We start from the raw sequence: 25,718 nt of genomic DNA, 5'->3' as shown, positions 1-25,718 counted from the left end.
CTGGTTGTCCTTTGAGCATTGGTAAGAATGCTGCTGTAAGCTGAGAAAATATGCATTCACCTTCAGTACTGTGCAGCGGTGGTTGGTCACATCCCAGGGAGCTTAGGCAATTGCACTTTTGTTTGCTGATGACTATATGCTGCTAAGCTAAATCCCTAAATTATGAAGTCTCATTTTGGTTACAGCCAATACAGTAAGAAAGCAGGTGTTTTTTTTTTGTTTGTTTGTTTGTTTCTCTGGAAATTCTATTATTTATAGCCAATGGATGACATTTTAGAATAACTCCACTGGACAATATCCAATTTTCACATGTAAATGAATTGTTAAATGGCAGCAAAATCTTGTATATATATATATTCCCTGTAAGCCAAAGAAAGCCAGTTTTCACCAAATAAGTAAATCAATACTATGATTTTATAAGCATTTCAAATATAATTTCCTCCCAAGGAACCGGAGAGAAAGGTTCAAGAAATAGTCCTAATCGGAGGGGTCAGAGCTCTATTATTCACTGATTTCTTGTCTGAGCAAATACCGTATTTTTCGGACCATAAGACGCTCCGGACCATAAGACGCACCAGTTTTTAGAGAAGGGAAATGAAGAAAAAAAGATTCTGAAACAAATAGTGTCCTAAAATATTTTATGTGCATTAAAACCCAACATCACAGTCATAAACACATGTAATCAACCCTGTAAAGTAAACAGCAGCATTTAGAACCATTTTAGAGCCGGGCAAGCACACAGAGACCACATAGAACCGGGCAAGTAAAAAAACTTTTTTTTTTAAGTATATGTGTAGGCTATATTTGGACCATAAGACGCAGGGACTTTTTCCCCCACTTCTGGGGGAAAAAAAGTGCGTCTTATGGTCCGAAAAATATGGTACTTCTTTTGCACTCAGAGTTTCACATGTAAAATAATGAGATTATTTACCCTTCCTTCTGCCCTGTATGTCATTCTATTTAAACAGCCCTTCATATTTAGGAACAGTAAAACCTCGATATAAGAGCCTAATTCGGGCCAGGAGGAGTCCGTTAAACCCCAAAGTCCATTATGTAATAAAGTAGATTTTCCGAATGGGTATGTTACAAATGGACAAATGAGTTAGTTTACCTGTTTTTACTTACATAGGCGCGTTTATGTCATTAGAATTGTGTATAAAAAGCTTAATTTCACAGAAAGGCTTTCTATATGTATTACTGTAATTTTAAGTTTATACTGAACAGGTGTAGTAAATGTGTGAATCCACCAGCCACCACGAGTAAACAAATGCACAAACTGGCACGTGGCTGAGCACAGCCAGCGGGAACATGGAACAGGCCCACGTTACAACTGCTGCAGAAAGGCCACAACAGAACCAATACCGAGCGACCACGTGCTAACTGTTCGCTGGATATTGTTTATAAGCCACAACTCTTGGATATAAGTATGTAGACTATAGTTGTAGAGAGGTAATATTCACGCCGGTGAAATTACTACAATGGTTTTTCCAATACATGGCCTTTTGCTAAAATGTGTTAGAAATAATAGTGAATTAATAACAAAAAAAAATAACCTGTTAATTTAATTATAAGCAAATCTTGGTTAAAAACATTTTAAAATTAATAGGGTGTTAATTTTCACATATGACATAGGGATAGGAAATTTTGTCCATTAGTCTGTTAAATTGAGATCCACAAAATCGAGGGCTTACTGTATATGTGTACCCACTACACTCCTGGCCGCCTAGGTCAGTTGATTACTCTTGCTTTTTCCACACTTGATTATGAATAGAGTAGAGGCCCGGTGCACAAATTCATGCATAGGTGGGATCTGGCCTGCCCGCCCTAATGGGGGCCCAAGGGGCTGGCTGGCTGGGGAGGAGGAGGCTGGGCAGCTGGCCGGCCCCATCCTCAATCCAGGCCCAGATCAGGCTGGTGGGCTGCCTCAGTGTGTGTCATAGCCACAGGTGGTTCTGGTAGCTCTGCCAGTCCAGTTGCTGGGCTTTTATATATATAGATGCTCAGTATTAAGGTGATCTTGAAGGGTCCTATCCAACATTATAACATGTCTTAGAATCAGGTAGAAGTCAGCATCTCCAGATATACAACCTGCTCCAGGGAAAATCCCTCATTTTCCTGGAAGGGGAGAACCCAAGATACAGTGGTTTCTAGAAACAGATGTAGATGCTTACAGAGGTCTAGGAGGCCAAAGGATATTTCAGGCTATGAAAAATAACTACCTATTAATTTTGAGAAAAAAAATAGCATGCCCAGATTATCGGAAGCATTTTTTCTAATCCCCAGGTGAGTTAAACTCAGAAAATTTACCCACGTACTCAGAGAACGAGTGACTCGGTTTGTGTGGGAAGCACATTTTGCACTGTAAAAAACCACAGGAGTTGCTTCGCCGGAGCTAAGTTCTCCTGAAAGAAGTTTCTCAGGTTTTAGGGCTGGTCGCCTTTTCCCTGTCCTGGTACTGCGATGGCGCTGGCCCTGGCGAGGCTGGGGAACGGGAGAGCCATCTTCAGGGGCTCTAACTCCGCCAGGCCGACAGGGGGCGCCCGAGGCCGCGCTTTTCCCGCCAACCCCCCCTTCCCCCGGCTTGTGCAGCCGCCTCCAGCACTAAAAGGGGCTATTCCTCTTCCGGGGCAGCGCGGGACCCGGAAGCAGACGCGAGCACGGCTATATAAGCGCCGCGCGGGTTGCACGCCTTCCTCTTGGAGGAAGACGCGGTTGCCGCAGCGCAGCTCCGTCCCGCCCGCCCGCTCCTGACTCACCGCTGTTCGCTCTCGCCGAGGAACAAGTCGGTCAGGAAGCCGCGCCGCAGCCATGGTGAGGCGGAGGGCGGCGCCGCGCGGTGGCGGCGGCCGCGGGGCCCGGGCCCGCGCCTCGCGCTCCGCCGGGGACGGAAGCCGGGCTGGGGGGAGGCGGTGAGTAGCCGAGACTCACTAATGCGGGGGCCCCGGCATGGCGGAGGAGCCCGGGGAGCTGGTGGTAAAAAAAAAAAAAATGCTTTAAAAAAGTTTTATTTTTTTGGCGTTTTTATCACCTGCTCCATAGGCTTTTAAAGACACCGGGAAGACGCCCGTGGAACCCGAGGTGGCGATTCACCGCATTCGGATCACGCTGACCAGCCGCAACGTCAAGTCCTTGGAGAAGGGTCAGTGGCTCCTCCGGGGGGCGGGAGGCCTCGGGGCCGAAAGGGCCTGGAGGTTGGTTTGTTTTGGGCAAGAAGGAAAGGGACACAAGCCGCCCATTTTTGAGAAGACGACAGACTGCGTTTCGTTTCTACTGGGTATTGTGCTCCGTCGCTGGCGATGAGGAGACGATTGCCTGTTGAGTGGCGGTGATAGGTCTGTACGCTATTCTGAGCCAGCACAGCAGCAGGCAACCCGTCCTAAGGCGGCTCGGGTTGTTTTCCGGTGAACTGACCGGGGTGTGTGTGTGCTTCTCCCTCCGCAGTGTGTGCTGACCTGATCAGAGGCGCAAAGGAGAAGAATCTCAAAGTGAAAGGGCCAGTCCGCATGCCGACCAAGGTGAAGTAAACCTAAGGGGGGCTGCGTACGATCGTGGGAGAAGGGCTTGGCTGCCCAAAGTTTCGTTTGCTGGTAGAGAGGGTGGTTCCCATTGAGCATCTGATTTTTAAGAGGCAGTTGGGGGGGGGGGGGGATCTTTACTGCTACAGCTCCAGGGGCCGAGGGGAAAGGGACTCGCTGTTGCGAGTTGGAAGCATCTGAAACCTGTTTATGGGAGGAGGGGTGGTGCCCTGGGAAACTTTTAAGGCGAGTACTTGAGCATCGCTCTCCAGATGTCCCGGGGATGAGCATAAAGCCATAAACGCGTGGTTTCCTCTTTTCCCGTGCAGACGCTGAGAATCACTACGAGGAAGACTCCCTGTGGGGAGGGCTCCAAGACCTGGGATCGCTTTCAGATGAGGATCCACAAGCGGCTCATCGACTTGCACAGCCCTTCGGAGATTGTCAAGCAGATCACTTCCATCAGCATTGAGCCGGGAGTGGAGGTTGAAGTCACCATTGCAGATGCTTAAATCAGGCTTTTTTTTTTAATAAATTGGCTATCTGTTGTTAAGTTTTGTTGACTTTTATTCATGATACTGGCAGATCTTAGGGATATAGGTTTGTAGTGTGAAAGGTTTCTGGCATGATTCTAAATGCACAATGGATGTGATGTGAACTTCCTTCTATATAAAACAATTAGGAATCATGTTATCCTTATTTACAAGAGGACTTCCTCGTTTTAATTCTGGCTAGAGATCTGAGCATATTGGTATAAACAGCTTTGTAAAAGTAGGATTTTTATTTTAAAATTACAGAGACCTATAACAAAACTTTTTTTGGAGTAAGGCATTCTAGTGAGTAATATTTTTTATTTTTGAAAGTATACGGTGCTAAAAATCCATGGAGATGCACAAAACTATAGAGAATAAAATCAGTATGAAGAGTAAAAGGAGCTACTCTGATCTCCTAGCTCATTGGTCGGCAAACTCATTAGTCAACAGAGCCAAAAAACGGTACAATTGAAATTTCTAACGCCACCTCAAAATAGATTCTCCTAGACCCTGGTATTTTTTTGAAAGAGCCACAGTTTGCAGACCACTGACCTAGGCTTTGGTGTCTCTTATGATATGACCTTGGTTATTAGTAGCTGCTGCCCGAACACCCCAATTTGCACGGGAGAGTCCTGGTTTATGTCTGTTAACCTCATGTAAATAATAAAGTCTCCCTTTTGCTCTCAAAAATGCCCTACGTTAGTCCTGGCCAGTGTGGCTCATTTAGATAGACCTGTACACCAAAATGGATTGGTTTCCCTGTGGGCACATACCCAGTTTGGGGGAGGGGGAACTGATGGACGTTTCATATGATCTCTTTAAAATGCCGTAGCTTAAATGCTAAGTAATAGACACTGCACTGTTTGATTCCTTTCTGCTTTTAGTCCTAACTGCTAGCTAGTTAGGATTGTAACAATTTCCAGATGAAGCATTAAAAGCCAATGGTGATTCTTACTGCCGATGTCAAAACTTCTTTTTTTTTTTTTAAATATATTTTTTTGATTTTGTACAGAGAGGAAGGGAGAGAGATAGAAACATCCGATGAGTCATCTATCAGCTGCCTCTTGCACACCCCCTACTGGGGATATGCCCGCAACCTAGGTACATGCCCTTGACCGGAATCGAACCCAGGACCTTTCAGTCCCCAAGCCAACGCTCTATCCATTGAGCCAAACCGGTTTCGGCTGATGTCAAAACTTCTTGTTCCAATCACAGAACTGAGATCACAGGGTATGCCACCATCCCCAAATCTAGAGAATTGATCACAGCCATAGGATACCTGGAACAGAAGCTGGAGTACTGAAACAATCTTTTGACTATTGGAAGTTGCTTGCAAACTAACATGAAAGTGAAAACCAGGGCTATAATCATGATATAGGGCCCTTGCACAGATTTTTCCTCAGGGACCTCACCAGGTAGGTTCCCAGGAGGGTTCCAAAAAGCTCCCTGAGTGAATTGTCTGGGGAAACACTGAGCCTCTTCTCCCTAACAAAGGCCTGACCTCCGAGAGAAAGGACTGAAGAGTCCATTGTGAGACATCCCATCTAAAGAACCCAGCCCTAATTTATCCTTCAGCTTTTCTGTCTCAAGGAAAACCTGTGAAATAGGTCCCGGTTCAATTGCTGGTCAGAGCACATGGCAGGTTGCTGGCTTGATCCCCACCCAGTATGGGGCATTTAGGAGTCAGCCGATCAATGGTTCTTTTGAAATATATATGGGCTTTAACTCACCAATGGCACTGAAAGTCATTGTTTTAAATCTACTCAACGCTAGGGTATATTTTTATAATCACAGTAATGTATAAAATTTCGCAAAATCAGTGAACAATTTCTGAAGTTACAGCAAACACCCAGTGGTGAGTTAAGTTAAAATGGAAATCCTACTTCAATGACTAAATAAGGAAATGTGCTTATTGTCTACAATTTTCAGTTATTTAAAAATCAACAACCATGGACATCTCTCAGAAGATTGAACTAAATCCACCCTCCCTTTGAAACGGGGATGAGGAGGTCTCTGTGGAAACCTCCCTCCCAGGAGAAGGCAGAGCGCGGAAGCCCACGGGCTTTCTATGTTGGCTCTGGATTTGGACATGGGGACCAGGACTTTGCGCCTTCTTTCATAGTGTCTGTTCTCTATAATAAATCCTTTAAGTAGAAGGCGCTTTCTAAGAAAGTGGGAGCTGACGAGAATCCTGTTTTGGAGAATAAAAAGCCCAGGGAGCTGCTGCTGAGAGGGAAGCATCCTTGGGAGCCTTCAGGAAGCAGAGTTCAGGGAGCTGGCCTGGGTCCAAGGTTCAGGAGAGGAGAAAGGGTCCCCAGTGTCACAGCTCGAGGGCTCTGGGTTGCCTGGTGGGAGAGGGCCACATCACATTTCCCTTAGCGGGAGCCCCTCCGGATACCTGGAATATGCCGATTGGATCCCAGCATTTCTCACTTGTAAGTATCCTTAATGCCATCTTCTGAGACATGAAAAACAATCTTTTCTGGGGTGGCTGTTCTATGTCAGACACTGCAAACATCTTCACACACAGGAGTTCACTTTCTTCTGACTGCACCCTGTGGGTGCAGGGCAGCATCCTCAGCCTATAGATGAGGTTTCACTAATGAAATCCGGTGGCAGCTGTGACTTTGCTCTCCACGGACGGCGAGGGTGAGTCCCAGAGCCCACTGGTCCCTGCAGGGGAGGCCTGCCCAGCATGCCCACGGGGCTCTCCCACACACACCCTGATGGCACCTCTCCTGGCTGGACTCCACTGGCACTCTTCTGCTGCCTAGGAGACGAATTTCGTCTTCCTCACTCGGGACCCACTATTCCTCATTTTAGCACAGCCAAAGGCCATTCTCCGCACTCAGCACTCCTAAGATCCCCACCTTCCTCTCAAAGTTCCTGCCTGTGTTTTGTTTTTTTCTATTTTTGTGGCAGTTGAAGGGAAAGGCAGCTCCTCCCATGGTACTTGTCCCCCATGGCGGGAGGGGGGTGGGGGGGCGGGGGGGGGAGGGTGTAGGAGGCGGCCCATCGATATTCTCTCTCATATTGATGTTTTCTCCCTCCTTCCTCTAAACATTCTCTTTCTCTAAAAATCAATTTTAAAATCTTAAAAAAAAACCCACATCAATTAATAAAATGGGGCAAATTGTCAGCAGATATACTATACCCCAGATAGCATCATTTAAATTGGACAGTAAGTTGCTTGAGTTCAGGAAAACTTTTAAGTCCCCAACCTAAGAGAGGTTTTTGTGTGAAAAAAAGAAAAGAAAACTAAGATAAATTATAGCCTGGATAAATGATCAGAAACTTTAAGTTCCCTACCAACTGAATCGTAGTGAAATCTGGAAAAACAAAAGCAAAAACTCATCTTATTTGACAAATAACTTCCTTTTTTACATTTTATTTTCATTGTTGAAAGTATTACAGATCCCTCCCACACCCCCACACCCCCACAACTGACAGATGACTTCTTAATACGAGGCTGCACCTCTTAATCCAAGGTGGGGTGGAAATAATTGCTTTAAGGGTCTATCTTACTATGTCTTTGTGATCAGAGGGGGCAAAAGGACTATTCAAATTACACTAAGGGGGACACATTCTAAGACCCCCAGTAGGTGCCTAGAACTGTGGATAGTAACATACTATGTTTTTCCCTATATATGCATATCTAAGGTGAAGTGTAATTTATAAATTAGGCACAGTAATAAATTAGCAATAACTAATAATAAAATAGTACAGTTATAACAATATACATAAAATAGGGGAATGTTCTCTCCCCTCCCCCCTCTCCAGTAGTTTTTCTATTTTTTAGTCCAAACCTAGGCCTGAATTTGTATAATCACCCCTCACTTACAGTAAATAGATTGGTATCACTCATCTTAAGGGACACCTAGCTGAAGTCTTTGTATAGACTCACTGCTTTCTGGCCCAGCATGTCATTAATAAGAACAGGCGTTCTGTTCATATCTTCCACCCACAAACGTAATGCCCTTTCCATCCTAACTAAACCTGTCACACACCACCGACATAACTTGTGCAGGTTGAGATGTGACAGCAGAAGTAGCGCAGGTTTCTTTTTCCTTCACAGTTTCACAAACACCAAGTTCGTTCTTATTGTAGATCTTAGCAGCCTCAGCATATGATTTCTTTCTTTCTCAAGTTGAGAACGTTCACCCTTTTACGTAAAGGAAGCACTTTGCAGCTTCTCTTTGGCAAAGCCAAATTGCCAGTATCACTGTTCTTGCAGTGTGGGGCCATTCGTAAGTAAAATAAGGGTGATTTGAGAGGTGATAGCTGAGTGACTATCCGGCAGGCAGGGAGTATATGTGGCATGGAGATGCTGGACAAAGGGGTGGATGCTTCATGTCCAAGGCTGGACGGAGCAAGATAACGTGAGATTTCATCATGCCATTTAGAACTGTGTGCAATTTAAAACTTATGAATTTCTTATTTCTGGACTTTTTCATGTAATATTTTTATACTGCAGTTGACTGTGGATAACTAAAACCAAGGAAAGCAAAACCACAGCTAAGTGGGGACTACTATACTAACTGGAGTATTGTTGTTTAAATTCTCACCCAAGCATGTTTTTTATTGACTTGGGTAAGGGGGGGGGGGGGGGGAGGAGAGAGAGAGAGAGAGAGAGAGAGAGAGATCAATTGGTTGCCTTCCTAATGGGCCCTGACCAGGGATGGAACCCGCACAGTTTGTTATATGGGACGATGCTCCAACCAACTGAACGGGCCAGAGCTGGAGTGTTTTTCTTTGTCCCACTTTATTCTATATGCCAATTACAGAGGAAATTTGGGAAAAGTAACTTTTGGCCCTTTATACTGTAGGCAAACTGCTACTTTGGTTATTTGCAATTGGAAGGTGCCAGTTATTTCAGCTGTGTTTCTTTTATGACATATTTTTAAAAGTCATGCTGGTTCAAAAACAATATATGTTAACCAATCATTTCATTGTTTTCACTTGAGTAATTTTAGACCTTAATTGAGCTCATGCTTTCCTCTCTCACTGTTTATTCTTACTAAATGTATAAGTTTATGAATAACATGATGATATTAAAATAAGCATAAACTTATTAAGCAAAGAAACTATATGTAAAGTGTTGGATTAAAGTTAAATAACGCAATATTAATGTATAGCTTTGCAGTTTCTGAAACCTACACATAGAATTGAGATCTACTGTTTTATAAGACTTATTTTGTAAATTTAAAAACTTTTTACTACACTCTTTGGTAAGTTTGTGTTTCTGATGAACTATCTTTCATGCATATTAGTTTTGGACTGAAGTTTTGAACATAAAGTAAGCATTTTATAAACAAAATTATTTCCACTTGATTGCTCAAGTCATTTGAGATTATGAATACTTTCTTGGCAGTGGGGGGAGATATGTTGTCCCCCTTTTTTTTCCTTCTAGTTTTGAAGTAGAATTGAAGTTTTAACCAAATGTCCTTTTTCTGTCCCAAGATCGCATCTAGAAAGGATGCAGGCGTCTTCAAACTACGGCCCGCGGGCCACATGCGGCCCGCAGAGGAGTCTGATCCGGCCCGCCAGGTTTTTTGGGCAGTGAGCGCAGCCGAGGTGTTACAGTAGGAATTAGTAGTTCATATAGTCCGGCCCTCCAGCTCTCTGAGGGACCGTGATCTGGCCCCCACTTTAAAAAGTTTGAGGACCCCTGAAAGAGAAGTTACTGAAACCACCATTGGTTCATTTCGTGATAGAACACTAGATGGCGCTGTCCCCTGAGGTATTTGACTGGAATTGACTACCAACCGTCGAAGGCTTAGTACATGGGTTGGTTTGTTATTTTGTGTTTTTCAGGAGTCAGATAAAAACATTCTGTTCACTTCTTGTTCTTAATGAAGTTTTAACTTTATAAATAAGGATCTACAATGGAAGAAAAGATGGACTTCTTAAATAATGTAATTGAGATGTTGGATAAAGGTAAATGTCAGGATAGTAACTATGACTTCCTGGTACCAAGAACAAACTTGTTTACTTTTTGTTGTTGTTGCTAATAAACTTTATTTTTAGAAAAGCTTTAGATTTACAGAAAAATTTCAAGGACAGTACAGCAAGTTCTCACTGGCCTTGCATCCAGTTTCCCCTGTTTATATTGGATTAATATCCAAATGCATATATGTGCATTTGTCACAAAGAATGAACTGACATTGACACGTTGTTTTTAGTCAAGTACACATTTTATTCAGATTTCCTTAGTTTTAACCAGATGTCCCTTTTCTGTTCCAAGGTCGCATCCAGATCACCACTTTGCATTTAGACATTATGTCTCCTTAGTTTGTTGCTCTTGTTGTAGCAGAATCTCAGACTCTTTGATTTTGATGAACTTGATGGCTTGGAAGGTTACTGGTGGGGTCTGTTGGAAGATGCCCCTCATTGAAATGTATCTGATGCTTTTCTAATGAGCAGACTGGGGCTATGGATTTGGGAGAGAAAGACCAGAGGTTAAATGCCATTTCATCGTTTCATATCAAGCGCACACACTATCAATAGGACAAATCACCGTCTATGTGGCTTCGATCACCTGCCTGAGGTGGTGCTTGTCAGGCTTCTCCACAGGAAGTTATCTCCCCCTCTGGCCTGGCTGCATTCGCTTTGGGAGAAAGTCTATGTGTGCAGTGCACACTTGAGTGGAGTTACACTTCATCTCTTTGAAGGCAAAATACATAAATTATTTGGACTTACTCCGCATGGGAAAATTTTTTCTTCTCCTCTATTTATTTATTAAACTATTTATACCAGTATGGATTCATGAGTATTTTTTTTTTTCATGCTCTGGTTTGTAATCCAATACTAATTCACTTATTTTGTTACTCAAATTGTCCCAGTTTTGGCTTTTGGGAAAACTTTCAGTTGGCTCTTGTGTTCCTTTCATAGCCCCAACTATGTGGTGTGTTTTATTTTTAAAAACCCAACTTGTTTATTTTAATTGATTTTGTTCACTCTACAAAGAGAATTTAGTTTCATTATTCTCTTCTATTCCATTATTAAAGTAATATGTAATAACAGAAATTGAAAGATAGATGAAAACTATCCTAGTTCAATTTTTGTTAAGATTTGAGTGTGCTCTCTTCAAGTGTTTTCTTTTTTCCTATGACTTTAAAAAGAATAGGTCTAATCATTGTATTATATTCTGATAATTTCTACTTAAGAATGTATTATGGATATTATCTCACTTTATATGCACTTTCTATGCAATTCAGTTCATCTTTCCTTTCTAATTGGCTTAAATCGGTCCATAAATATCCTCAATGTATCGCATAATTCTGGACCCATATCAGGTCTTTACTACAGAGTGACTGAATAAATAACTCAGCTATTTAAAAAGTTTCAATATTTCTGAACTGTAAATAGTAGTGAAATGAGTACATTGGAACCTATAAGTTATTCAAGCATTTCTACATTATTTCAGATATTTGAGATTTCTAGAAGTTGATTAGGTCCAATAATAACATCAATATTTTATTTTATTTTATTTAAAAAAATATATTTTATTGATTTTTTAGAGAGAGGGATAGAGAGTTAGAAACATCAATGAGAGAGAAACATTGATCAGCTGCCTCCTGAACACCTCCCGCTGGGGATGTGTCCACAACCAAGGTACATGCCCCTGAACAGAATCGAACCTGGGTCCTTTCAGTCCGCAGGCTGATGCTCTATCCATTGAGCCAAACTGGTTTGGGCAACATCAATATTTTAAAAGGTTTTGATTAATAATGAGATTTTACAAAACTGGGTCAAATTGTATGAGTCTAACCCAAGGAAAGAAAGGAAAGACGTTGTCCAGACTATGCAAATAAGCAAGGTGTCCCTGGTTGAGAATCTAAATAAAATGAGCTGATAAATGAGAAATAAAGCTTCTCACTGACATGATTTCTAATTGAGAGCTACTCTTCTCAGCACCCCGTCTCACTGCTGTGCTGAGGTTGGGGAAATTATGTGGTTGGTTCAATTCCATTTACTTCCAGGAAGGACATCCATATTCTGGGCAGCATCAGTGATGAGAATCATTGATCCTGCAACCTGGGCATTTGCCCTGCCAAGGAATCAAACCGTGACCTCCTGGTTCATAGGTCAATGCTCAACCACTGAGCCAGCCACTGGGCCCTGTCCCCCTTCCAAGTTAATCCCTAATGTCACATATGGAAGAAAGCCTGTTCTTGTCATCAGCTCGCTCTGTGATCTCAGAATGATCCTCGCATTCTGTACCGGTCGTTCCCTGTGATATTTTCCTTGCTCTACCTGCTCCGGCACAGTACTTGTCCCCAGAGAGCGGGCAACCTGAGACTAGACACCCATGTCCCTCGCACGCCCACAGTTCCTGTGCTCATGGAACTGTTCAATGAAGCACTGTACTGAGTGACTACTATTAGCCCACAGAACACCTGACTTAGGGGTAAGTGCATTAACAAAAAGGAGAGTAGGAGTGATGATCTACTTTGGAAAAACTGTCTTACAAAGAAAGACTTGAAATATAATCCTTTGACAGAGCAAATGTTTTTAAATGATTTCACTTATCTATCCCATCAAAACACCAGTGTGACTCCCACGAACGTAATAAGACTTCCTCGTTTGGCAGGCTCCCCGCTCTTTCACGCACACCCTGTTGCCCACAACAAAGTGACTTTTCCAGGGTAGCTAAGATTTGAGGCTTTGCCATCAAGCGTTCAGAATAGAACGTAATGCTCCATGTGGTCTGGCTTTCATGTGAAGGAGCATCTTTTTTGAGCTCTGAATGCAGCCTGCTTCTGCATCCCTTCACTATCCTTGCCACCACGGCACGCTGGCAGCTCTTGTGGACGACGGAAGCCACCCGCTATTTTCCCCAACTGATCGGCTAAGTATCAGACCTCCCTGAGGGGCACGTGATCAGAGATTATGTTAATGACTGCGTTTTTTCAAAGAGACACTGTTTTGCATCTTAGAACATGCCTGCATATAATGGGTTTTGGGTAGCCACCCTCCCCATGTCCTCCATTTGAATCAGATACATCACTGATATTAAAAGGTCTCGCACATCCTCCCAGCTCCCTGGGTACAGGTCTGTCCCTTTACCCACAATTCCAAAGTCCAAAAAACTCTGAAACCCATCTTGAGCTCATTTGAAGGCAAAATCTGACCTAAAGCAATGTATAGGCTATATTCATCCCACTTAGTATGAGTTCAGGCATGTTTCTGCAGGAGTATTTTATTTTATCTTTTAAAATATATTTTATTGATTTTTCACAGAGAGGGAGGGAGAGAGAGAATTAGAAACGCTGATGAGAGAAAAACATTGATCAGCTGCCTCCTGCACACTCCCTACTGGGGATGTGCCTGCAACCAAGATACATGACCTTGACTGGAATCGAACCTGGGACCTTTTGATCCTCAGGCCGATGCTCTATCCACCAAGCCAAACCGGTTAGGGCGGGAATATTTTATTTGAGTAAAGTTGTTATGTGTTTTCTTTTCCCTTGCAGTGTTCATCACCAAATATTTAGTTAATAATCTTTGTATTAACCTTTTAAGTTAAACCACAACACAAAAAACAAACCTGAAATCAAAACCCATCTCACCTTAAGGGTAACAGATTCTCAATGAAGGGGTCTAAGGTCAGCCTCAGTGTAAAACATTTTCAGATTGTTTTCTTGTTCTGAAATACGCGTCTACCTTTGGTGCTGGGACTAAAGCCACCTTTGATTCCAGAAGTTCTGTGTTGATATTGCACATTGGCCAATTCAGATGATTTCTAATGGTTTTCCAAGGACCTAGAGACAAAGACCACCAAGACTTCCCCAATGCTGTCACATGAAAGGGCTGCAGCCAGCATCACATGGGGGCCATCTTGAGAATCCTGTGACATTTTTGGCTCGCGCTCCTTTCAGAAGCATTTAGACTCACAAGAACACAAAAATCAAATGGGAAGGCTTTCTTCCTATACATCTATCAAATTAGAACTTTCTGGGATAAAATTTTATCAGTTTAATATATCTTCATGTTAGAAAATGGAGCATAAATGTTATCAAAGCATTTTATTCAACAGTATATTCTGTATAAATTGCCTTTTTAAAGTTTATGAAAAAAAATTTATGATGATAAATGCATGCATGACTTTTTTTGTAAAAGTGAAATTACTTACAAGAAATTTCCCCTTATATCTTATGTGGACCCCAGTGGAGCATTTTATAAGTAATTCTTTTGCCCACTTAGAATATCTGCCAGGGAGATACCACTAGAAAAGTACTTCATTTTACTAGGAAATAATATGAAACAAACCTATTCCTTCTGTGACCTTAAATGCAACTGGTTGTTCAGCTGTGGACTAGTGCTAGCACCTGCCAGACCTTCAGGGGCTGTGATCTGAATGGGAGGTAATTTTATAATATAAAGTGCCCAACCACAAAAGGGAGCAAACACCTCGGGAAGAAGGCAAGGCTCATCTCCACTTAATCTAAAGACTTCTTAGTCAAAATGTAGGGGACACAGAACTGACGTCTCCATTCCACGAGGCAGAAGCAGAAGAGGATGTTCCTGAGGGGAGGCTGGCTGGTGGTGAGGTCTCATCTGAGAGGTGCTTGTGGCTGAGAACGTAAGCAATGGACTGGTTGTGGAACGTGGCAGTCAAATCATAATAAGGGCTAGATGAGCCACAGGATGAGCATCTGTGTTAAGTCAGTGGAACGTGTATCAAGATGCTGGGGTTTCAGCCCAAATCGGTTTGGCTCAGTGGTAGAGCGTCGGTCTGCGGACTAAAAGGTCCCAGGTTCAATTCTGGTCAAGGGCATGTACATTGGTTGCAGGCACATCCCCGGAAGGAGGTGTGCAAGAGGCAGCTGGTCGATGTTTCTCTCTCATCGACGTTTCTAGCTCTCTATTCCTCTTTCCTCCTCTCTGTAAAAAAAAATCAATAAAATATATTAAAAAAAAAAAAAAAAAGATGATGGAGTTTCAGCACTGAGTACCTTTTGGAAGCTACTGCCAGGATGTAGTTGGGTTGAGCAAAGGGAGAGATAAAAAAGAAGCCATTACCACAGGCAAAATTGGAAATGAGTTGATACTTACATCTCAGTGCCCTTGTCCTATCCTCCTGCTATTGACCTCTTGTGAACTTTGGGACAGGGGTCAAGGCTCCCGAGGTTTAGAACCTCTCCTAAAAGAAGGCCTGAACAGTGTGCTTCTCTAGTAGATTCTAGCAGAATCCAGGGAGGCATGCTTGGTGGGCTGTGTTGGCACTTAGTGAGTGTTCCCTTTTTTCTTTCTTTTTAAAAAAAATGTATTTTATTGTTTTTTTACAGAGAGGAAGGGAGAGGGATAGCGAGTTAGAAACACTGATCAGCTGCCTCCTGCACACCCCCTCCTGGGGATATACCCGCAACCTAGGTACATGCCCTTGACAGGAATCGAACCTGGGACCCTTCAGTCCACAGGTCGGAGCTCTACCCACTGAGCCAAAACCGGTTGGGGCTCCCTTTCTACTAAAGACACCAGTGGGAAGCTTCTAAGTTTTATTAAGTTCAGTGAGCCTTGTGCTCATAAGAAAGGGGAAAGGCAAAAACATTTTCTCCCTTTCTCCTCTATTCCTCCCTTGGGAAACCAAACCATCTGAGGAAAGAGAAAGCTGATCTTCTGTTGAGATAACTTTGCAAAAGGAGTGAACACTTAGAGGAGTGGCTCTCAGGCCTGAGAAAACATTATATCCACTAGGGAAACTTTCGTTGTGCAAATAGAGGCAGGATCTTGGGGAGCGGGCATTCTATCTTCCAGGTGCTTGGTGGCCTGAGATGTGATGATGAAAATAATTGCTGCACACCACTGGATGCCCTGAGATTATACAAAAACCTACTCGGCCCCTTGTTTTGCCTGTCAGCCACGGGGAGGTGGAATCCCACTGCAAAGGAGCACTATGTGGCTGAAGCACATGCTGGAGGTGAGCGATGTGGCCCGAGCTGCTGGAGACCCATGAGGAAGGGACCACATGCTTGACAGAAAGGAGAAGCTGAATGTGAACATGTCAAAAGGGAAAGGGAAAACCTTTCGGAAGGAGAAGCTGAATGTGAACATGTCAAAAGGGAAAGGGAAAACCTGGGAGAGGGAAAACCAGGTGAAGATACATCTAGTCATTCTAGAGACTTCTTTTTGCTTTAGGAATTCTTTACACCTTCTCTCCACGTGATATGTGGGGCCACACGTGTGACTGTGAAAGAAAATGGGCACAGATGGGTGCGCTGCCGTCAATCAAGTGATGAGCTGTGCGGAGATTCCATGATGATAATCTGTCTTGTGAATATGGCACTTGCGAAACAGGTTTGAAGAATATCTTAGAAAGGACATTTTTAAAAATCACACAGGAAAGGAGATACAAGTTAGGGAAAAGTAGAATATTTTATCCCTTCCCCTAGGTACCCAAGGTCTAGCCAACGCATGCGAGGTGATATTTTAATGGTGTCTGCTAAGCCTAATTGAAAACAAACCCTATTGGGCCCCAAAAAGAGATGTTCAGGCATCCTTTTCAGCTCTCCATGCTGAATTGCTCAAAGGATGGGGGCAGAATTTGTACAAGTCTTTTAAACCATGTAATCATATGGAATCACCTCTCAATCCGCCCCCCCCCCCCCAACTGGTACTCATTTTTACATGGACAAGAGTTGAAAATCTGAGACACAAGTAAAAAGCTTGAGATGTTATTGGACCAGGTGTATTAAAATAAAATCAAAAATAGAAATATTAGATATATACAGGACAGTATAAGTGAAACATGTGACACAGCATTTTCCATTCAAAGCTTACAGTAGTAAGAAAAATTTAGTAAACAAAAACCTCCTGTATCCCTGGCCACAGGGACTCACCGGCGCCTCCTCAGTCGTGCATCTCCTTCATATTCTGTATAAATAGACTCACACACATCTCACACCACTTAGAAAAACTGCTGAATTGTAACATAATTATAACACACATGGAGTTTTTACTTCGAGTACAACTAACATTAATATTTGATCATCAAAATAATGTTCAAATCACTTGAAGCGATAAAGGAAATTCTTACGTTTCATAAGGGCCCCGTACAGTTCTGCAGAGATTAGAATTGCATTGTTCTTCCAAACTACATTGTCAATGAAAGTCTGTATAGAGGAAGGTGTGGAATTGGAAAGCTGGACCATTGGAAAACAGTCCTTGGTCAGGTAGTCCCGGTAGGTGTGGGCAAGGCCGGGCAGTTGGTGAGGCCCACATCCCTGAACTCAGCAGCTCTGCGTGACTCTCAGAGGACAGACACTTGTACAGGAAAGACACTTCTAAAGAAAAGCGTGGCTGCTTTCCGTCTGGGCAGTCTCCCCGGACGGAAATGTCCAACAGTCTCAGATGTAGGGGGAGGGGTGATCCCCGAAATCTGAGAAAGGTGTTGAAGCTTCTGACATCACGGGAAAAACCTAACAGGTTGGATTAGTAATGTTTAAACAAAGAAGCCGAAGCACAGGGAACATACTGACACGTGCCATGATAGGCATCGGGTTATTTTACTTTTTTTTAGGTGAGTTCAGTTCTGCTGCTGGGGGGGATTGACTGAAACGGCCTCGGCACCTTTGAGCCGCACATCCAATTGTAAACAAGAGGCCACAGTGGGTGCCCCTGGGGCAGAGCCGGTGTCTTCTGCTCAGGGGGCTGTATTCAGACTCGTGTCCAGCAGAGCAGGATGGCAGAGCCGGGGGCCTCAGCCTGCCAGAAGAGGATACTTTTCCGCGTAGAGAGGCTGTCTTCCTGAGTAACGCAGCCTCACTCCAGGAAGCAGGGGTGGCTGATGACCTCAGCACATGAGAACCTGGGGCTCGGGGGCTTCCTGTGTCCTAAGGCTGCTGCTGATACTGGCCTTCCGTGGCTGTGTAGAAGTCGTCCAGCACGCTCTGCAAGTAATCAAACGTGGGCCTCTCTTCGGCCTTTTCCTTCCAGCACATCTTCATGATCTCATAGAGCTCGTCCGGGCAGTTCTCCATGCGGGGCATCCTGTAGCCCTGCGACAGCGCGGTCATCACGTCCGCGTTCGTTCTCCCTGAAACAGGGGTCGGCAAACTCTTAGTCAACAGAGCTAAATATCAACAGTACAACGATTGAAATTTCTTTGGAGAGACAAATTTGGAGTCTATCTTTTTATGTACAAGTAAACCAACAAACAAAGCAACTGAATGATGAGTTTTATGAAAGAAAGAAAGAAAGAAAGAAAGAAAGAAAAAAAGAAAGAAAGAAAGAAAGAAAGAGTGGGAAGGAGACCTCAACCAGACCCTAAGAGTCAAGCTGATGATCTTAAAAGGCAAGCACTTGCATATTCCACCTTTCATTCTCTAAACAAGCACTTATTGAGTACTTACTATGGGTCTTGAGCTAGCACTAAGCTCTGAGACACAAAAAGAAGATGATGACAGAGACTTGTCCTCAAAATGGCCCACAGCCCAGGGGGGAAGATGCCCCCAGGGTAGGGAAGTGAATGGGAGCAGGAAGGGACGTCTGGAGTAGGTGTGGAATTAGAAAGACTGAAGGTTGATGAAGGAGCATAGGAAGGAGAAAAATGCAGCAGAACAGAGATAGGGAAGGAACAGGGGGTTAGTGACTGGAGACGGGAGCCCAGTTGCTCCAGCAGCCCTGACATCTTTAAAGACTAAGGGGCTTCTCTGTGTGCGAGAGGGAAGAGGCACCAGCTACCACGGGATCACAGTCTCCCACCCAACAATGCTTCCAAAGGGGCAAATGAGTTTTTCCTGAGCACGGCTGCAACCCCGGTGAGTGTTATCTGCACAGGATGTGTTTCCTGGCTCTGACTCACAGAGGGCACTGAGATGCTGCATGTATCTGGTAAGCAACAGTCAGAAAAGACAAGATGCTTCAGAAAACTTTGCCATTTTCGGCCTTTTGCCTCGTTGCTACCAAGTGAGCAAGATGGGTCACCAGCAACTCTACTGGAGCCACCGGAGGAAATTCGGCCAGGGCTCTCGATCTTGCCGTGTCTGCTCTAACCACCACGGCCTGATCCGAAAGTACGGCCTCAACATGTGCCGCCAGTGTTTCCGCCAGTACGCGAAGGACATCGGTTTCATTAAGTTGGACTAAGGGAACTTCTGTGAATGGGTCATTGAAGACATCTCTCTACCTTATGACAATGCTATCTCTTTGTACATAAAATAAAAAAAACAACACTTAAAAAAAAAAAAAAAAACTTTGCCATTTTTCGAACTTCCTTTCTCTTAGTAAGAACAAAGCAAAACAAAACCCCAACCACAAAATCCCCTCTAGTTGCTTCTTAAAAAAAAAAAAAAAAAAATATATATATATATATATATATATATATATATATATATATATATATATAATTGATTTTTTACAGAGAGGAAGGAAGAGGGACAGAGAGTCAGAAACATTGATCAGCTGCCTCTGCACACCCCCCAATGGGGATGTGCTGGCAATCAAGGTACATGCCCCTGACCGGAATCGAACCAGGGACCTTGAATCTGCAGGCTGACACTCTATCTACTGAGCCAAACGGCTTTTGGCTCCTCTAATTTCTTTAGAAATTCATATATAAATATCATTACAGTGTGGCTTTTAAGATAGTGAAGTAAGTACCATTGGCCTCATTTCCTTTCCTCCTCTTTAATTTATCCCCCCTCAAAAGAACAAGAAACAGAAACTTAAAGCCTATCTTTGATGAGCCAGGAGGCACCTGCCAGCCAGAGGCAGAAGTGGTCTGAGCCAAGAGGAGGAACGTGAAACTGCAGTGCCTCCCAGAAAGGGACAGCAAGACATGTCATCCCGTCAGCTGCACCTGGGAGGTTCCACACAGTTATCACACATGCCAGGGGAGGGGGGCAGCCGCAGACAGGACTGTCCCCAGGGACCGCCTGGCAGGTGCCCCGTGACCTCTTGGTTCATAGGTTGACATTCAACCAAGCCGCACGACCAGGTCTGCCTTAGGCCTTTTGGTCACTTGAACGGAGCAAGGTAAATGAAGGCTACCTGGATAAGGAATTTTCCCATAGGTGACGATCTCATACAGGAGGATGCCGAAGGACCACACATCAGACTTGATAGTGAAACATCCGAAGTTGATGGCTTCTGGGGCGGTCCACTTGATGGGGAATTTAGCACCTAAGAGAGAACACACGGGCGTCTTACTTGTGCCTCTGAGCTGACACAAAAAGGCCATGGCCATGTGACCCTCACAATTTCCTCCTTTTGAGAAAATTACATATTTTTCTTTTTGAATAGGTAACACACACAGTAAGAAATAGAGATGACACAAAATGTTCTACTTAAAATGTCGGCCTCCCTCCTCGGTTTCCCATTTGGGCATTTCCCTGTGAAGAAGCAGCGTTTCTTGTGTCTCTGCCCAGAGATATCCTAACCAGCCCACCGTAACCATACACGCATGCGATGCAGAAGGTAAAGGCATTTCTTTACCTTTCTTACCTGGTCCATTTGCCTCCCAACGCCAGTCTTTAAAGCATATACAAGGTGGGACAAAAGTAGGTTTACAGTTATGAGTATGTGAAACAGGCTTTATTCACTATTATTTATAGTTGTTGTACTATAAATCTACTTTTGCCCCACCCTGAATATATCTTTAGTGTTTACATTTTCTCTAATAATTAAACCAAACTATGTTTATATGGAATGCAAATACATCTTGATGTACATGTTCCTGTAGATAAAGCTCTTAAGCCTGTACCCAAAGGAACTTCAGATGTTCCTCCAGTCTTTAATGTCTCCTGATTTCCTTTGATGGAACCAAACGTTATTAGGCTTTTAGAAATCGAGTAGGATGACAATCTGCCCAGAATGAGACAGTGGTGATCTAAGCTTCTCATCAGAGGCTGGTGAAGCTAAGGGACACCCCTCCACCAGGTCACCCGAGAGGCGAAGCTGGCCCAAGGCTCTCCCTGTCACCTTGAGGAAGGTAGGGGCTCAGGCTGGGGGTTTCCACCAACAACTTAACAATTTTAAAAAGATGTTTGCCTTTTCATGTCTTTGCTTTATAATGTTTTTGTGGTGTCAGTCCAAAATTGGGAATCAGAATAAGAACAAAATGGACAGAAGGAAGCCTCACAGAGCAGCTCTTGTGTGTGGTGCACTCCCTGTAGCACATTCCAGCCCTAAACCCCGCCCCCCCTACTCCTGGGGTAGCAGTTCAGGCGTGGGTGGCTGTGGCTGGGTTTGAATGAGATTCTGCTGATCCCAGTGTGCTGTGACCCCCCACAAATTACTACTGCCTTTGTGTCTTCCTGGCACCTCCGTCTGTAAAATGAGTAAACACCTGAACCCTCGCAGCTGATCTGTGTGCTTGGCTCAGGTGAATACCAATGGAAGGTAAACTGCATTACTGTTTGATTCTAGAATCCGAGCTCTCCATGCCAAGCCACCTGTCTCACTCATGAGAACAATTATTTTTATGAGACTCCAGGTCTGTGATATTCAACAAAAGCAGTGGAGTAAATTCCAGCTCATGTATTTTGAAGCTAGATGTCCTGGGTTTGAAAACTAGCCCTACCGCTTACTATGGGACCTCAGAAGCTGCTAGACCTCTCGGTTTCCTCATCTATTAGGTGGAAATCACCATCACTATGATCTCATCATCACCACCACCACATAGGATTATTGTAAAGATCAATGAGATAATGTACGAAAAGTACTTAGAATAGTGCCTGCCACGCTCCAAATACTGACTAGATTTTCACTACTACTTTTTAAGCTGTGTTTTCTCAAACTGTTCTCCTTCACCTGCCTTTTGTTGAGGATAATTAAGGTCAAGGTGAGTAATAAACCACCTGAGAGAACAGAGAATTGAGGCAGGAGGAAAACCACCTTAAACATGATAGAGGCGAGAGATGCTACACAAATCAAAGCAATGTTTTCCACCTGTCTGTCACCTCTGTAAGTCTGCGGGCCCTTTCCAGAAATAACACATATGGAGCTAAAAGGAAAATAATCCTTGTTTAATAACTCTTAGGAATGTCAAGAAAGTGCTTGGCTCTTTCGGAAGAGAGAAAGCACTGCAAAGATATTCACTCAATGTTTGTGAGGGAGACCTTCCGAATCCTCAGATCATCGGCGACATGGATGAGTCTTGAACAGGAAAAGCCAGTGAAATTCCAGACGTGGCCCTCCATAAAGGAAAGGAGAGGAGAGGAGGGGAGGGGAAAAGAGGAGAGGGGAGAGGTGGGGAGGGGAAAGAGGTGAGAGAAGAGGAGGAAAGAGAAATGTGCCAGGAAGTGGGAGATGTATGCCTTTCTGTGCATTTTTGATTCATGTTTATAGTATGAATTGTGGGAAAGTAAGGTCGTGTATTTTTGTAGCATTATATTTACTTATATGTGTGTAATAACTTCCATGTTTTAATTTGCAATTAAAAGGCCAGAACATAGAATATAAAATTACTGTTGTAAATATTTTCTCTACATAGTGAAGAACTTGTACTTCATTATATGGGTGAAAAGCTTTAACATAGACCATAAACAAAGAATCTTGACTTGACCAAATCTCTTTTAGTTTTGCTTTCCTTTCTTGAAATACAAAGGATAGATAGCATTTGTAAATGTTATAAAAGTATGGTGTGGGGTTAATCAAGAGAGTAATTTTTTTAGAACAAGTATTAGAATCACAAATAGCAATTATGATACATTAGAGGCCTGGTGCACAAACTTGTGCACAGGTGGGGAGGGGGTCCAGCCAGCCCACCCTGAATGGGGCAATCGAGGGTGGGGCTGGCTGCAGGTGGGGAGGTGCCACGGGTGGTTGGCTGGCTGGCCCCACCCCCATTGGAGTCAGGGGTGGGGGGACACAGTGCACATCAAAGCAACCGGTGGTTCTGGCATTTTGGTCGCTTGGCTTTTATATATTTAAATTTAGACTATTCTATCAAATGAATTCATTTTATTAGTGGTGACTACTGTAACTGCTTTGTTAAAAACAGAGAAAAATAAAACTAAATAATAACAATACACCCAGAGATCATTAGCATACCTTCCCTTGCTGTGTACTCATTATCTTCAATTATTCGAGCAAGGCCAAAGTCGGCAATTTTGCACATGAGCGACTCAGAGACCAGGACGTTAGCTGCTCGCAGGTCTCGGTGAATGTAGTTCTTCCTCTCAATGTACGCCATTCCCTCTGCGATCTGGACACAAGAAGACATTCGTTTTCAAGGTAAGGGTAGACTATCGTAGAAGGCCATCAAGGAAAACCAAAAAATGGATGAGTTTTTGAAATTCTTTCATATACATTATTCTGATCATTGAAGTTTTAAAACCAGTGGATATATTACAATCACCATTTTGAGTCCTTTCTAAAACAACTGGCCCCAAATCTCTCATGATGGTAATCAGGTCTCAACATGATCCTTTTAATAATAGCTACATGTCTCAATGTTTTCTAATGTGTGGAGAATCTTTTTAAAACCCTACTAAATTCTTGCAGGTAGATAGATGTCATGATCTGTTTTTCAAACGAGAAGACAGGGCTGGAGAAAGTGACCTGCTGATACAAATAAGTTATTGGGGCGTCAAGAACAGGATGGCCCTGGCCGGTGTGGCTCAGTTGGTTGAACATCAATCATCCCATTCACTGAGAGGTCCTTTGTTGGCGCATTCCCACCTGCCCTTTCACCTGGCCATCTCACTCTGCAGAGCTCAGCTGAGAGGACACTTTAAAAAAAAAAAAAAAAAAATATATATATTTTATTGATTTTTTACAGAGCTGAAGAGAGATGGATAGAGAGTTAGAAACATCGTTGAGAGAGAATCATCAATCAGCTGCCTCTTGCATACCCCCTACTGGGAATGTACCCACAACCAAGGTACATGCCCTTGACCAGAATCGAACCTGAGACCCTTCAGTCCACAGGCCGACGCTCTATCCACTGAGCCAAACTGGTTTCGGCGACACTTCCTTTAATAAGCTTGGCCCAACTCCTTGTTCAATATGTGTGGTCCCAGCGCTCCCTGATCCTCACCTGTTTACCTGTCTATGATCATGGCAGCAATGTAAACCCCTTAGCACATGTGTAGGGTACGTACTTTGCTGTCCTTGGACACTTATGTAACATTCCAATATTGTACACAAGCTGGGCCAGGAACCCGAATGAACCAAAGTTGGCTACAATCCCAATTTTGGCCTGAAATTGCAGTTGACGGTAGTTGACATGGGTTCCTTGAATCAGTCTTTCCTGTAACTTAGTGAGAGTGGCTCCTTTGGCCTCACAGCTTGGAGGAAGGGGACCCTGGCGTCTCTCCCTCTATATCATGGAAACTGATGTAAACTTTAGGTGTTAAACAATCTGAGGGGGTTTTCGTCATGTTGGGCCATGCCAGCACCATGACGCCATTCCCTGGGCCTCACTCCAGGGGTGGGAAACCTGGTGATGTCCAGACACGTGAGAACCTTGGCTCTTTTTCTAAACCACTTGCCGATGCTAAAAAATGTCTCATCTTCATGGTGCTAATGCCTAACTCTGGGTTCCAGAGTCTGTGTGTGAAGCTACTGGGCATTTGAAGTCAAAAGCAGCCACATTCCCTACAATGAGAATAACCCTGTAAGGGGATGATGGGAGCCAGCTCTGCACTCCTGATGTAAAGTGAGCTGATTTAGGTTTAGATGTGCTTTGCAGTTCTCGTGTTCTTCAGCTCAAATAGCACAGCGAACATACATTTCTCAGTCCCCCTTTTTGTACCTTCAGTGTAAATATAGGATGAGGACATTTTCTCCCTTTGGTGATGTGTGTGTGTTTACAGAGAGAAACCGCTAGGTAAGAGACTGAGCCGCTGGGATCTCAGCCTGAGTCAGTCACCCACAAGGGTTCTGGTGAAATTCAAGGTAAGTAGTTCCAAGTGAAAGCTCCAGGCACAGAGAAGATATTAAAAATGATGTTTCCTGTCCTCACTGGTATGGCTCAGTGGTTGAACTTTGACCCAGGAACCAAGAGGTTGCTAGTTTGATTCCCAATCAGGGCACATACCTATGCTGTGAGCTGGATCCCCAGTAGGGGGCGTGCGGGAAGCAGTCAATCCTCTCTCATCTATGTTTCTTTCTATTCCTCTCCCTTTCTCTCTCTCTCTAAATAAAAACATATTTTTAAGAAATGATGTTTCCTGAGTTAAAGGGCAACCTGATCTTATCAGAGCTAAATAAGCAGACTCCCAGTCTTGTGCCATGCAAGTCTCCCTAGAGGCCTTTCAAAGGCACTATGTGAAGAGAAGGAGCCGCCCACCAGGTGTCTGCCATCAGCCACTGCAAGTCCGAGAAGGGTCGGGGCTAAAAACATATGTGCAACCAAAGAGAGAAGTAAGGTTTTACGGAACGTCTGACCCCAACGAGCAGCCTGCCTCTCCCACGGCTGCTATAAATAGGAAGTGTCAACCCTCCCAACAGATGTCCCCTCCAGGGCTCACGGCCAATTAGGAGAAGGCACCACTTCCTCCAGGTGGAGGTGACCCAGCTGTCATGGCTGGTGGGCAAGCTGATCGGGGATGGATTTCAGTCCCTCATCAGAACCCCAGAGGACCACTGCAGACACACTCTACATGGGAGTGTCACCAGAGTGTATCTATTTTTCAGTATATGCACGATTTCACTCACACACACACACACACACACACACACACACAGAAATACATATAAGCCAATGGAAAGTTTTCAGAAT

At 43.8% G+C, this 25,718-nt stretch overlaps 3 protein-coding genes and 1 non-coding gene across 9 annotated transcripts in view; 3 read left to right on the top strand and 1 right to left on the bottom strand.

Moving 5' to 3' along the window:
* Positions 1 to 2,640: 2,640 nt before the first annotated feature.
* RPS20 (ribosomal protein S20) lies at positions 2,641 to 4,066 on the top strand. Its single transcript, XM_036436955.2, has 4 exons — positions 2,641 to 2,811; positions 3,040 to 3,139; positions 3,442 to 3,515; positions 3,845 to 4,066. Exons 1-4 carry the CDS (start codon positions 2,809 to 2,811, stop codon positions 4,025 to 4,027), a joined length of 360 nt encoding a protein of 119 aa, XP_036292848.1. The 5' UTR covers positions 2,641 to 2,808; the 3' UTR covers positions 4,028 to 4,066.
* LOC118718694 lies at positions 3,292 to 3,357 on the top strand. Its single transcript, XR_004987884.1, has one exon. It is a non-coding gene; the product is annotated as a small nucleolar RNA U54 (small nucleolar RNA).
* A 12,657-nt stretch (positions 4,067 to 16,723) lies between the features above and the next one.
* The window catches only part of LYN (LYN proto-oncogene, Src family tyrosine kinase), an 82,879-nt gene continuing 73,884 nt past the window's right edge, over positions 16,724 to 25,718 (bottom strand). For all 6 annotated transcript variants that reach the window (XM_036436946.2, XM_036436947.2, XM_045581419.1 and 3 more), the window contains exons 11-13: positions 23,045 to 23,198; positions 20,042 to 20,173; positions 16,724 to 18,086 (exon numbers count right to left, since the gene is read on the bottom strand). In XM_036436946.2, coding sequence (XP_036292839.1) covers positions 17,884 to 18,086; positions 20,042 to 20,173; positions 23,045 to 23,198 — 489 coding nt within the window. In that variant the 3' untranslated portion in view covers positions 16,724 to 17,883. The remainder of the gene's footprint in view (positions 18,087 to 20,041; positions 20,174 to 23,044; positions 23,199 to 25,718) is intronic.
* On the top strand, positions 18,944 to 19,246 carry LOC118718275 (40S ribosomal protein S29-like). Its single transcript, XM_036436956.2, has one exon. The coding sequence runs from the start codon at positions 18,968 to 18,970 to the stop codon at positions 19,136 to 19,138; it is 171 nt and encodes a 56-aa protein (XP_036292849.1). The 5' UTR covers positions 18,944 to 18,967; the 3' UTR covers positions 19,139 to 19,246.

The sequence above is a fragment of the Pipistrellus kuhlii genome, unplaced genomic scaffold (genome assembly GCF_014108245.1).
Source record: "Pipistrellus kuhlii isolate mPipKuh1 unplaced genomic scaffold, mPipKuh1.p scaffold_m20_p_14, whole genome shotgun sequence".
Lineage (NCBI taxonomy): Eukaryota > Metazoa > Chordata > Mammalia > Chiroptera > Vespertilionidae > Pipistrellus > Pipistrellus kuhlii.
The sequence above is the reverse complement of the archived record's forward strand: the minus strand, read 5'-3'. Positions and strand labels throughout refer to the sequence as shown.